Source organism: Chenopodium album, chromosome 7 (genome assembly GCF_948465745.1).
Source record: "Chenopodium album chromosome 7, dcCheAlbu1.1, whole genome shotgun sequence".
Lineage (NCBI taxonomy): Eukaryota > Viridiplantae > Streptophyta > Magnoliopsida > Caryophyllales > Amaranthaceae > Chenopodium > Chenopodium album.
The window spans coordinates 74,744,395-74,756,815 of record NC_137840.1 but is presented as its reverse complement, the minus strand read 5'-3'; the positions used below and the strand labels follow the sequence as shown (position 1 = coordinate 74,756,815).

Sequence of the window (12,421 nt, the reverse complement as noted above, 5' to 3'; positions counted from 1 at the left end):
TTAAAAAACGGATTAAGAGAATAATATAACGAAGGTTATTTACCAGATATAGAACAATATCGAATTGTCAACATTCTATCTTACAGGGCCTGCCGTAAACGCCCACCCGACTGGAAGCCCTGCTCGTTGCAACTTAGGCACTTAGCCGACTCATGATGAGTTCTACTACCATTACAACTATCCAAGAATGGTAGGAGAAGGCCACCAAGGGTCATTTCAAAGATATCACAAGATTCACAACATATTTTTGCTTGTTTTTACACCGTTTGAAATTGAGTTATTCAATGAACTAAAAATATACCAACGGAACATACATAAAGAAACTGGAAAAAGGGGAAATTACAAAATACAACATTCTAATTATTTTTGTGGCAAAAAGGGGAATGAATGATAATGTGGCTTCAGACCACCCAGTCTATGGTATCACACACCGGATGTTCTTCCAAGTGAGTAAATCGCAAGGGATTTAAAAAACAAAAGAACTCAAATAATCCTGTTCTTTTATTAAGTTCGCTAAAATTACAACAAATTTTACTCAGACAAAATTTGCAACTTTACCAACTATAAAAGAATGGAAAAAACAGTGGAGAAAAATTTAAGGTAAAGGAGAGTAAAAAAAAGGACAAACCCATTGGTGTTGCCCTGCGGCCAACTTATTGCTTGTGTTCGTGCAGCAAGAATCATCGGTATCCAGCATTATTACCCGCCTCATTTATGCAGCAAGAATCATCAGCTTAATGTACACAGGACATATTCATCCTATCATCCATCATAAGGAAGACGTCTCTTCCGTTTCCACGGAATTTGCCATCCTAGTTCCCTTCCTGTACAATAAAAAATAGCTCAAAAGCGGACAATAGACCTATTATCTATCATCGGAACCTTCCTTAAGGTAAATAAGACAAAAATAGGAAATAAGACAAAAATAGGAAATAAAACAACAATTTAGACGGAAGGAAATAAAACAACAATTCAGACAGAAAATTGAAGGCATTTAACTTACATATCTCCCAGTGGGATCACTGTTATTAATGAATGAAGCTACTGACTTCCTTTCTAGATCCATATAGAACCTCATTCATTCTCTCGGACCAGTTCAAATTCAGCCTCCGAGTAAAATCCTCTACCTCCCTGAAGAAACATGTGAATACTTTAAATATAACACCAGCAAAAGTCAATATATATATGGTGGTTGTCAATTGATACATGGAGAAAATTGCAAACAGAAGTGAAGATATGCCTTGGAAGAATTTCATGAAGGTGTAAAAACGGGAGATATACACCCAGCCTAATCAAGATTCATGTCAGAATGACATAATCATTCAAGTATATATCAATACTTTTCCCGGTGTATTCACAAAACACATAGGAAGTAATATTTGAACAGAACAGTTAGCTTTCCAAAAAGAAGATTGAGATAGTGCTCTCACATTCATGCAGTGTTGGTGAGTAATCATGGAAAATATTCAAGATAGGTAATCCATAAAGTTATACATCAAAAGTACATACAATAGACAAAACCAGCTGCTTTACTAAGCTACTATCAACATCAAGATTATTGAGCAACGGAACTGTTTCAAGCATGTAGGAATCACAAGGAGCACAGCTGACAAAGAAAATATTTTGTGTTTTGAATCTCATTTAAATAACCCCAAAACAAGAATGGATAACCATCAAAATCTGCCAAACCATGGAGCACATTATCAAAAACCAGAATCACACATGCTTTCCTCTCACTGCTAGTAACACTTTAAGGGATCCCAGCGATCAGTTTCCTTAAATTCATGGCAGCACCTGAACTATTCCTCCATTAAGGGATTCCTATTCCTTCTTTAAATCTTGTGAGAACCCCCAGTAAACCCCTCATCCAACACAGCCAAGAATTCAACATAAGCATGGGGTGGGCCAAGGTATAACCTAACACACTCAGGACACATGTTTGTACCACACTAAAGCAGAAATCTAGAACTATTAGGTAACCTTGCAAGTGACAAGATGGAAGCCTCATTTCTTTCTTTTCATTCATAATTCATAAAGGTTGGAATTCAAAGACAAACCTATCAATTTGTTCTTTTATTGCAGGATCAATGTCATCCTCACCATCGTCCAAGTTTTCCTCACCATCAAAGCAATAATTTAAATTGGACAACTCTTTTTTCGCACTGGGGCTAGCCCCATTGGTAGAGACTTGAGAACAATTGTCCATGGTCTCCTACAGTATATGAAAACATTCATGAAATTTCATTCTGATATCTCACTCAGCTGATTTATAAATAAATAAAAGTAAGAAGAAAAAATCAGCCAGACATACCTTGTGGTTCTCAACGCCGTTAATTAAAGGAGAACTTTTTGACTGGTCCTTTTTTCTTCGGTGTTTTTTCTTGCTTTTAGATGTTTTAACGGCTTTATTATCTGGGAAGCAAAAATATAGTGAAGATTATTAAATCTCAAATATAGACGACAACAACAAAGCCTTAGTCCCAAAATGATTTGGATTTATCTAACATGAATTGTCGTGAGGAACCGTATAGAGTTGAATCATATAGGGTTAAAAAAAAAGAGCAAAAGCTTAAGCAAGCTTTAATTGTCATAAAATATACATTTCATATGCTAACAGCATGATGTAAAGTCAAAACATCAAAAAGAACACGTGACCCTGTAATTCCAGAAGAGTTCTATTCACTGACAAATTGACAATGATACTTGAAACAAGCATATACTAGAAACCTCACAAATTTTAACGAGACGCTCTGAATTTTTTTTTGGATCCACCACTGGCTCAAATTTATTAAATACAGAAACTAGTGACAAATTAGAAATTATTAAAACATCCAAAAAAAGACAGTACAGTTAATACTTAATAGTGAGATTCATAAAAGGATGCGTCCTCCAGTCTTGGTCTAGTTCCTAAAAATAATGACTGAAAATAGTTCCAGAAAATGTGACAACCTACCTTTTTGAAATGGAGAGAGAGCTGTATTTCAGTCTGGGTAGAGACAACCTCATAGACATGTGAAAGGAGAAGGATTTCTTGACTGTATATAACCGGCAGATCAGAGAAACACAGGGAAACATGTCTGTATCAATTTTTGTTTAAAGATAAAAGAAAGATCGCAATTCACTCTTAAGATGCATGTTTTAAGAACACGGGATTGACAGTAAAGGAAGATGTTCCAAGCAAAAAGTTTGACACTGATTTAGACCTCTTGGGGAAAAGATGAGCGTTACATAATACGTAGCCCATGATGATGTTCTTCTCTAAAGTTAAAGGAAAAATATGATAAAGCAATATTCTTTTCCCAACTTGTTCACCAGTGCATAGAAATTGTATATGATAATGTAGATCTCTAAAATTGTACCCACCAAAGAGATCACCTTAAAGAAGGATGGAAGGTCATATCACCTCTGATTCATGGAAATGAGAATTTAGTTGGACAAATCGATTTCTAAAACCTTTCGCCATATGAGAAAATGCATACAAGAACATTTTGAAACATAGGGATATGTATCATATAGAAAGAGAGGAAAGACATGGCCTGGACACAAATTTCTAAACTAATATACCAATCATCCTAAATTTCCATAGTCCAGATCACAGGCAAGTCAGTACCTTGTTCAAACATGCATCTCTGATCAGCAATTGCTGTGATGCATTAGGGTTGAATCATGAGCGCTCCCCAAAAACCGACACTTGCTAACAAAGACCACAACTGTAAACCAAATTTATCTGAGGTTGCGTATTCGATCACATACTATCAAGTCCAAGGTTCTTTTTCACCAATTCTCTATTTTCTCTATTAGTGCCTAATGGGTTTCTTCCATTCCTAATTCTGTTTTTCTCTCTCTACTAATCTGTTCTACAGTTCTACCCTCAACCTTTTTCTTTCTTTCTTTCTTTTTTTTATTTTTTTTTATTGGTGACTGAATAGTTTGGGACTGTGTGTTGATTGATTACTTGCTATGGCTACTCTTGAATCTAATAGTGCAGAAATTACCAATGAAGAAGTATATTAAAAGGTCTCCTTTGGATATTTGCTTCCAAAATTTGCAAGGGGGATGGGGTGCTATTAACCTTCAGACAGGCCAACAACCTACAATGCTAGCCACTCTATCATCAGCTGCATTCTACCGGCGAGAAAACAATAAAAGAATTATAATATGGTCTCTTTGGACTATTCAACAGCAGAAAAGGCAAAACAACGCATAGCAGAATAGTAATCTTAATGGTGGTTCTTATCAAGCAACATATAAAAGGTTTAGGAGCCATATGCTTGGAAATCAGAATTAAGGGATAAAGGAAATGAGAAGGGTCCAAAAGACTACTAATAGATATGGACATGAGATGGAGAAAGCACTTGGACAAACTTTCTCATGTTTTAAAAGCTATTGGAGTGCATTTTCTTTAATTCACTCACTCGAAACTTCAAAGAAATCCTCCAAAATAAGCTTAAGATCTGGTTTATTAACACAATGATGAGAAAACAAGAATGTGAGAGGTAAGTGGTAATAGTTTTGATGCCATGAAGGATGGCAAGCTTTCTCTTGACAAACTGAAAATATGTGTTTATCAAGTGAAACTACTAGCCATCATTAGACAACTGTTACTTTTATATCATTTGGGCATTATATACTATATTTATTGCTGAATGGAACTTTGTTCTGTGTTTTTATAGCTATTCTAAAGCATTGTTTCAATTTGCAAGTCTCTGTATCCATTAATCTTTTTTGTGCAGCATTGCCAGCATAGCATTCCATCCCTAAAAGTTATATAACATAATACAAAACCCTAGGTGGTAAATAACACAACAAGAAGCATATCATTATCAGCATACGATGTCTTCTGGAACCTAAAATAAACATGATTTCAGTCAATAAAATATTATTCTATCACAAGCAATGATTTTGATTTCGTAAGCAAGGAGGTAAACAGATATAGAGCTACAGGTTTTTCTGAAAAAATTTAATAGCAAGAATCTTAAGAGTACATCACTCTAAAAGCTGAACTAGAATGATCCTAGTGAAAACAAACTCCAGAAAGTTATGAATAAAGAACTGTTCACAATTTGAACAGATAGATGGGGCTCAAGATCCAAACTAAATTTTAGGGTTTCTAAAATTCAACTATGTGCATATTTGAACTAATGAGTGGGTGAACTGCAGCATGATTAAAACAATTATATGAAATTTGCAAGCCAATCTCTATAGTTCTTCAGTGAGTGAATACAGGTACTCTGTGGCATATTATATAGCTACTACGCCTACCAGCAGGATTATACACAGGCCATGATATATCCATCATTTCATACAAATAACTAACAAAAATGGCAGACTAAATTAGATCATCTTTAAGACCAATACATTGTATGGCAAGGTTAGGGTAGAAAAAGAGGGGAAGGGGGAAGGAGGGGGGGGGGGTCTGTCAAAGTGTCAAGTATGAATGCAGCCTTCTACAATTATGTTATAGACTGGTTTACTAACCCAAGTCAAACCAGTCAGCCACCCCTTTTGGTCTATTCGAGGAGGAGAAAGGGAAAGAACATGAGTCAACACCAGGATCAGCAAAGTCAAGAGCAAGAATAGGAAGCAACGGGTATTTCTATGCAAGGTGACAAATATAATTAAGAACTTTAGGAAAGAAAGCAAGCAGCTTAATTTATATTTATGTATGGTTTTTCTATATCGGCTAAGTAAGTCACATGTAGTTCTTTAACGTCAGCCTGACCATTACAAATATTGAGTATAAATAGGATTGGCTGTGTTACAGAAGAGCATCCAGAAATTGAGTTAGAAACCTTTAGAGAGTAGTAGCCTCAAGCTACCTTGAGATAAATAGCCTAAAGCTATTACTATCATTGTAATTTCCCTGCAATCCTTCCATTAATCAATCAAATTATAATTAAGCTTGCTATAATTCCGTATCAAAGTTAATTAAATACTCTGTTCCGAGTCGGTTCATCACAAATTACCAGTATAATTGCAATATACTTTTAGCCATAACCCTGAACTAAAAAGTAAAAGCTAGACAAATCAAATTACCTTCATCACCTCCATTTATATATGACAATAAATCATCAACAGATCGGTTATCTACATGCATTTCTTCAGTTTCAGCAGTCTGAAAAAAAGAAAGCCAAATTGTCATCATAATAATGTAAACAAGAAAATTTGAATTGCGGATTAATGAAAGCATGCACGGAAAGTCCCAAAGCGGATACCTTTAATTTCTCTTTCTCCCTAAGCTCTTTCCTCCTTTTTGCATACAGCCGATTCAAAAGTCTGATTCGAGGATCATCAGTCATGTTTCGCAAAGGCTCCAACTTCTCCTCCTAAAACAATCAAATCTGCATTAACATAATAGACAAGATAAAGAGGACATGTCAAGCACACACAACACTGTAAGCATCAGAAACCTCTGTAAGATCATCAGGCAAACAGAATATCTCACGTATCTCCTCCGGAGTTTTGCCTTCAATCATTCGTGCAAGTGCACGGCTTGTAAGTTCAACCAGGGGCTTCAATTGCAGGCTATCAGCAGCAGATGCCAACTCGCAAAGCCTTTTTGTATCCATTCGAATGAACTTTTCATCAAAGGATTTCCGTTCCTAAGGAAATAAAGATGTATGTCAGGCTATGCATTTGCTTATATCTGAGAAAATAAATATCCTAAAAAGGTGAATTCTTCATTTTAAAAAAATAATAAATAATAATAATAAAAAAAAAAGGTCACTCTTTACATCGAAGTGTCTATCAAAATAACCACTTGTTTTCCAATATAAAATGCAAGAAACAGCTCAAAGCAAATATTATTAAGAGCAGGAAAAGGCCACGACAGTTTAAGTTGTAGAGAAAACCTTGTTAGAATGTCCTGGAACTTGATGGAAGCGGCAATAATCAAGAATCAGACTCAACATGGCAGGATTGACTCTTTGAGGAAGACAAATAGCATGATTTTTGGATGTGCCCTTTCCTGCATGAATTTCATGACATATGACAGGGCAAAACATAGCTACCTCTTGTTCAACTTGTTGAATAGAACCATCAGCTGTCTGAAGCCAAATGTAAGTCTTCATCATCTGAGCATATATTGGAGCAGGTAAACTGTCAAGATTTCCATGAAATTCATCATGTTGAAAAACAGGAATGTCAGTGGAAGACTAGCACAAAGTAAGAAACGATTCTATGTTTCAGTGGGGCAAAAAATTCAAATAAGCACATTTCATTTTAAGAAAATTAAACCAGCATCACACAGCCTAGGCATTGTTCTTGAATTATTCAACCATCATAAAAGGAAAGATTTACAATATTTTTGTAAGAAAAGTAAACCAAGCCAATTGAATTTCCTGAGTTCCGCGAACAAATTACAATGAATTCAAGACAATAGAAATAAGAGTGGAGACTACAATGACACTATCAAGTGGAACCACCAGGGCAAAGAACACTTCTCTTTTAAAGGAAAGGAAAATACTAGGTCTGCCCTTGTATCTGAAGAATAGGCTATAAACAAATATCTCAAATTAGCAAGATGATGGCCATTATATCTAAGTAATAGGCTATAAAAAAAATTCTCAAAATGGCAAGACGATGAGCATTGTATCAAAAGCAAAAGGCTATAAAGATGGATACCAAGATCTCACAAGATGGGGCTGTGATAAGATCAAGGGCCTTTTTTTTTCCTTATTTTATGGGAGGGGGTGAGGCTAGGATTTCTAGAGAGAAGGAAGATCCTGATGATTTTTATTTGAAGGAAGGACATTCATCCTCTTCACAGCCATTAATATGTACCTATCTATTACATGCATCATTAATAATTAACAATTCAGCTAGACTGTGGAATATCCTCGTCACAGCCATTAATATGTACCAATCTATTACATGCATCATTAATAATTAACAATTCAGCTAGACTGTGGAATATTAGAAATGGACAAAAGAACTCACCAAATCACCCAAATTTCTAAATTATACAACCACTAATAGCTATGTATTAAAGATGGAAAAGAAACATCTGTGTGAAGATTAACATTTGTGTTTGCAGATGAAGGATCACTACCACATAAAGAAATCATTGAAGTGCTGACCCAAAATACATTAGTAAAATAATGGTTTCAGCTAAAGGGAAAATCCAGAAATAATGCTAAATCTCACAATACTTTCAACACCCGCAAAATTGAAACTTTTCTTTGCCTAAATAAAGTTGCAATTTTAACTTATTTTACCAACCCAAATACCCAATTATACTACTTCCTCCATTCTTTTTTTACCTTGACCAATTACACTATTCATATCTCCTCCGTTGACCGTCTTTTGTGAGTTATATGTAAGGAAATTCATATTCATGTGGGAACTTATTAGTATTGTCTTAATAAATACTATCATAATATTTAGTTTTAATAATTTTAACTTGTTGAAAATTAAAGTTATTGATGGTTAAAGCTGCATTGGCAAGTGTGATAAACAATGCATGTCAAGTAAAAAAGAACGAAGGAAGTATTTTTCCATCCACTCCCTCCTAATTCTATTTGATTACCAACTTACCTTATCAGTGTTAACCCTTCCCTTCCCCAAGTTCATGGCTCCACCAACAGATCTTGAATAACCACCCATCAACATTCCCACCTCAGGTGTCACCACCCTCACTGAAACAATCAGCACCCCACCACTGTCACAAAAAAAGCACCCCCCCTAACCTTCTTACAGAAAACAATTTGCAACCCTTCTACTCTGGCCGAAAACCACAAGCATCCCCACTCGCACCAAAAACCACCAGCACCCCCACCCACTACCAACAAAACCACCATACCCAAATATAAAAACCCTTAAATTCCAGTCAAATCTCAAACCCTTAACATTGAAAATATCCTCTTCTCAAAATCACCACACCAACATCTTCAAAAGTCCAAAATCACCAATCCCCACACCATGCAACCTTACCATTATCAAACCATAACTCACTCTCTCTTCTCTCAATCTTTTATTATCCCCAATATAAATTCACGGGAATGGTGATGGGTACTTTTCTCTTGATATTTCTCCCTCCTAGTTGTTCTTTGTTTAAAATTGAGGAAGGGTGGTGATGGCTTCATAGTGGTGGTGATTGGGATGAGGAGGGAAGGAATATGGGATCATGGTGTTGTAGTGAACGGTTGTTCATCTACTTCCTTTTTCTGCTTCATTTCAATCAATTATAGGTTTATTAATTTGTTAAATTTATGTGCTTCCCCCCCCCCCCCCTCTTATAAGTTCACATTAGTTGTCTAAGATGTGGTCTTTATTCTGATTTGTTTTCCCCAAAGTTTAAGTTACTATGGCAGCAGACCAGCAGTGGTGGAGGCGGCAGTGAGTTCTGGAGGAGGTGCAATGGGTTGCTTTGGTAAATGACAGACATAATGTTATGGGATGAAGTGGTTGATTAGATATACAAATCAAAGTAATTAACTCCATGCATGGACCAGCCTTTGATACTTTGACACTCTCTGTCTCTCCTCTCCACTTTCTTAATTTCTGTGCAAAAGGGTATGTTGCAACTATAAATAGATAAAGTACATAATTTTGCATAATGACTTGTCCCAAAATGACCTATGAATCCACAATTTACTGCTTTGAGTACAGAACATACCTTGAATTAGATTCCACCACGTCCAAATCAGACATTTGCAGCTTCCTTCAGACAACAGATGAAAATCTACACCCTGACTTAATTGTCAGCTCCAACTTAAATACTGGTAAGTAAATTAGTTTCTTCCTCTAGTTGGTGTACCCAATTACAGAGCAACAGGCAGATAGCTCAAATGAGCTAGTATGAACAGCACTCCTGTAAAATAATCATGACACAATTTTGAGTCAGAAATCTACTGAGATAATAATACATTTATAAAGGAGATTAAAAAGCATCACTGCAACTTAAAAAGGCACATTCAATCCTTCGATAAAAAAAATTAAAAATAAAAACTTTGTAACAACAATGTTAGTGCACAAAGTTCATCCATGTATACTATTAAAAAATTCAACAGAAAAATTACTGCAATTTAATTTATTGGAAAAACTAGGGATAAAAAAATTCATAAAAAGTCTAACATCTAACTGATCAAAGGCAAACAAAAAAGCAAGTCTTGCTACTTGTAAAAAATGGGTGTCAAGTTGGACACTTCTATCTCTTTTGGGGGGCCTTCTTCACCTACACACTCAATAGAAATAGCCACTTTTACTTGAGTTATTGGAAAGTGTGATGGGGTAAGATCATCTGTCGATTCGCGTTTGAAAGAGTTGATTTTCAGACCAATCCATTTTAAAATAATTTTTTTCAGACCAATCCATTTTAAAATAATTTTAGCATGAAACAGGTTCCAAAGTAGTGTTCAAAAGCCATAATATTCGGGAGGGTTCAAGAGGGTTTTAGGTTATGCCCATTTATGCCAGGTTGTGTAAGAAACTAAGCAAGCAAACTAGATATCAAGTCGTGACTTATGAAACAGTCTGCAATTCTGAGTTTCCAACTAAACTCTCTGTTAAGAGTTTAGACAATCTCTCTGCACTATTATTCTGACTATAGATTCAGTCATCTATTCATAATGATCTCCGTGACTCAGACCCACAAGCCATGGCTCTATAGTTATAGCTATGAAACAATCCTACTTACATCCTAAACATAAGATTGATACCATTCATATAATCCAGAATAAAATTGCATCAAGTATACCAAACTATCAATCAGGCATCTTCTCTCAAAAATATTCACGAGCAAAATTTTCCGTATCCAGTTATACATGTTCCATTTCACTTTCAATACGGTTTCATTGCATTACAAACACCCATTTTGGCTCCGAAAATCAGGATAATTATGATAGCTACAGTCACAATAACTTTCAATTGTTTTCACATTTTGATGCCAAAGCTATGTTTTTTTGACAAGGAAAGAAATTAACCTAAAATACTAATCTTGGGGATTCTCACAATAATAACAATAAATATATATAATACAGAAAACAGAAATCCAATAATAACATAGAATCCAATTCAATAAAATGAAACACATAAATTTATAAAAAAAGAGCTTCAACATGATTTTAATTTGCTCAAAAGTATAAAAAAAATAATAATAATAATAAAAAAAACAAGATCAGCTTCAAGAATAATCTCAAAGATTACAACTTCCAAATTACAAAACCTAAAACCTTGTCCTAAACATGAAAATAAAAATAAAAATAAAAAATAAAAATAAGTCATTTTGCTAATAAAATAAAAATATGAACATAAAAAAAAAATCCAGAAATGATAAAATAAAAATCATCGAGCTCCACAATAACACCTGAAGAATTCATACTCACGAAGAAATGAAAATAATAAACAAAAATCGACCAAAACAAGAGAATGCAACAAATCAAACAAAAACAACATAATAAAAATCCAATCAAATCATAACAAAGCAATAACACCAGCAATAATAATTACATCGAAATGAAGATACCTGAGAGGCGGCGGAAATGGAGGAGAGAGAAAATAAATGGCGGAACGCCGGCGAGAGGAGGAAGAAGAAGAAGAAGAAGAAGAAGAAGAGAAAGGTGAGGTAAAGAAGATGAGATACATACAAAAATACCACCACCAATTATACGGCTGCTTATCGTTCGTCGTCAGGGTTTTTTTTTTTTTTTTTTTTTTTTTTTTTTTTTTTTTTTTCTGGGGGTAAATTTTCTCTCTCTTCTTTCTCTCTCCTCTCTGCTCTTCCTTCTTCTTTTCTTCAACCCTGTAAATTTTTTATTTTTTTGAGGGGGGGGGGGGGGGGGGGGGGGTTGTCAAATTTTGTTGTAATTTTTTTAGGGAGATGGTTTTGATTTTTACTATGGGGTGTTTGATTAGGTTAGGATGTTTATAGGTTGCACGAAAATAGACACGAGTATAGGTGTGGTAGTAATGATTTTTAGTTTATATTATTGCTCGAGATGCAGCTGTAAAGATTTGTAAAGTAGGAATAAAGTGGCGATTGAAAACACAAATTGGAGGTCCACCCTTTTTAAATTTGAAGACTATCAAGAAAGAAAAAGTGGATAGTAAACAAAGAGGAAAAAAAAGCTCTCTCGATATGGCCGCTTTCCAGTCTGTTCCTACCCCTCCTGAGATAACTGATCAATTGATCAGATCCAATAAAAAACCCAAACGGAAAATCACTCAAGAAATTTTTGGGAATGCTGCTGAGGATTCAGATCAACCCATGGAGGTTGAAAATATCATTTTAAATGGTCAGAGAATGAGTATTCCTACAAATAATCCAAACGCGCAAAACCAATTTGTTGCTCCAAAGGGTTTCGACACGAATCAGAGGTCTTTTAGGGATTTATTGCGTGACACTCAGTTGGCAAATCAGAATGGGATGCAATTTGAAGTTGAGGAGGATGAAGATGTTTCTGATGATGACGAACCTCCAGAT

General features: G+C 35.2%; 1 protein-coding gene across 3 annotated transcripts; it reads right to left on the bottom strand.

Moving 5' to 3' along the window:
* Positions 1–479: 479 nt before the first annotated feature.
* Positions 480–11,656, bottom strand: LOC145639577 (SKP1-like protein 21). Of its 3 annotated transcripts, none has more exons than XM_081690855.1 (10): positions 11,465–11,656; positions 9,617–9,811; positions 6,852–7,098; positions 6,411–6,602; positions 6,216–6,326; positions 6,037–6,115; positions 2,312–2,412; positions 2,058–2,212; positions 1,004–1,131; positions 480–824 (listed from the first exon to the last, which is right to left on the bottom strand). In XM_081690855.1, the coding sequence occupies exons 2-9, from the start codon at positions 9,649–9,651 to the stop codon at positions 1,029–1,031; spliced, it is 1,023 nt and encodes a 340-aa protein (XP_081546981.1). In that variant the 5' UTR covers positions 9,652–9,811; positions 11,465–11,656; the 3' UTR covers positions 480–824; positions 1,004–1,028. The 3 variants fall into 3 exon arrangements, with proteins under 3 accessions (XP_081546981.1, XP_081546982.1, XP_081546980.1); XM_081690856.1 differs by having other exon boundaries at positions 6,852–7,073; XM_081690854.1 differs by lacking the exons at positions 9,617–9,811; positions 11,465–11,656 and adding an exon at positions 8,536–8,623 and having other exon boundaries at positions 6,852–7,073.
* Positions 11,657–12,421: the final 765 nt, after the last annotated feature.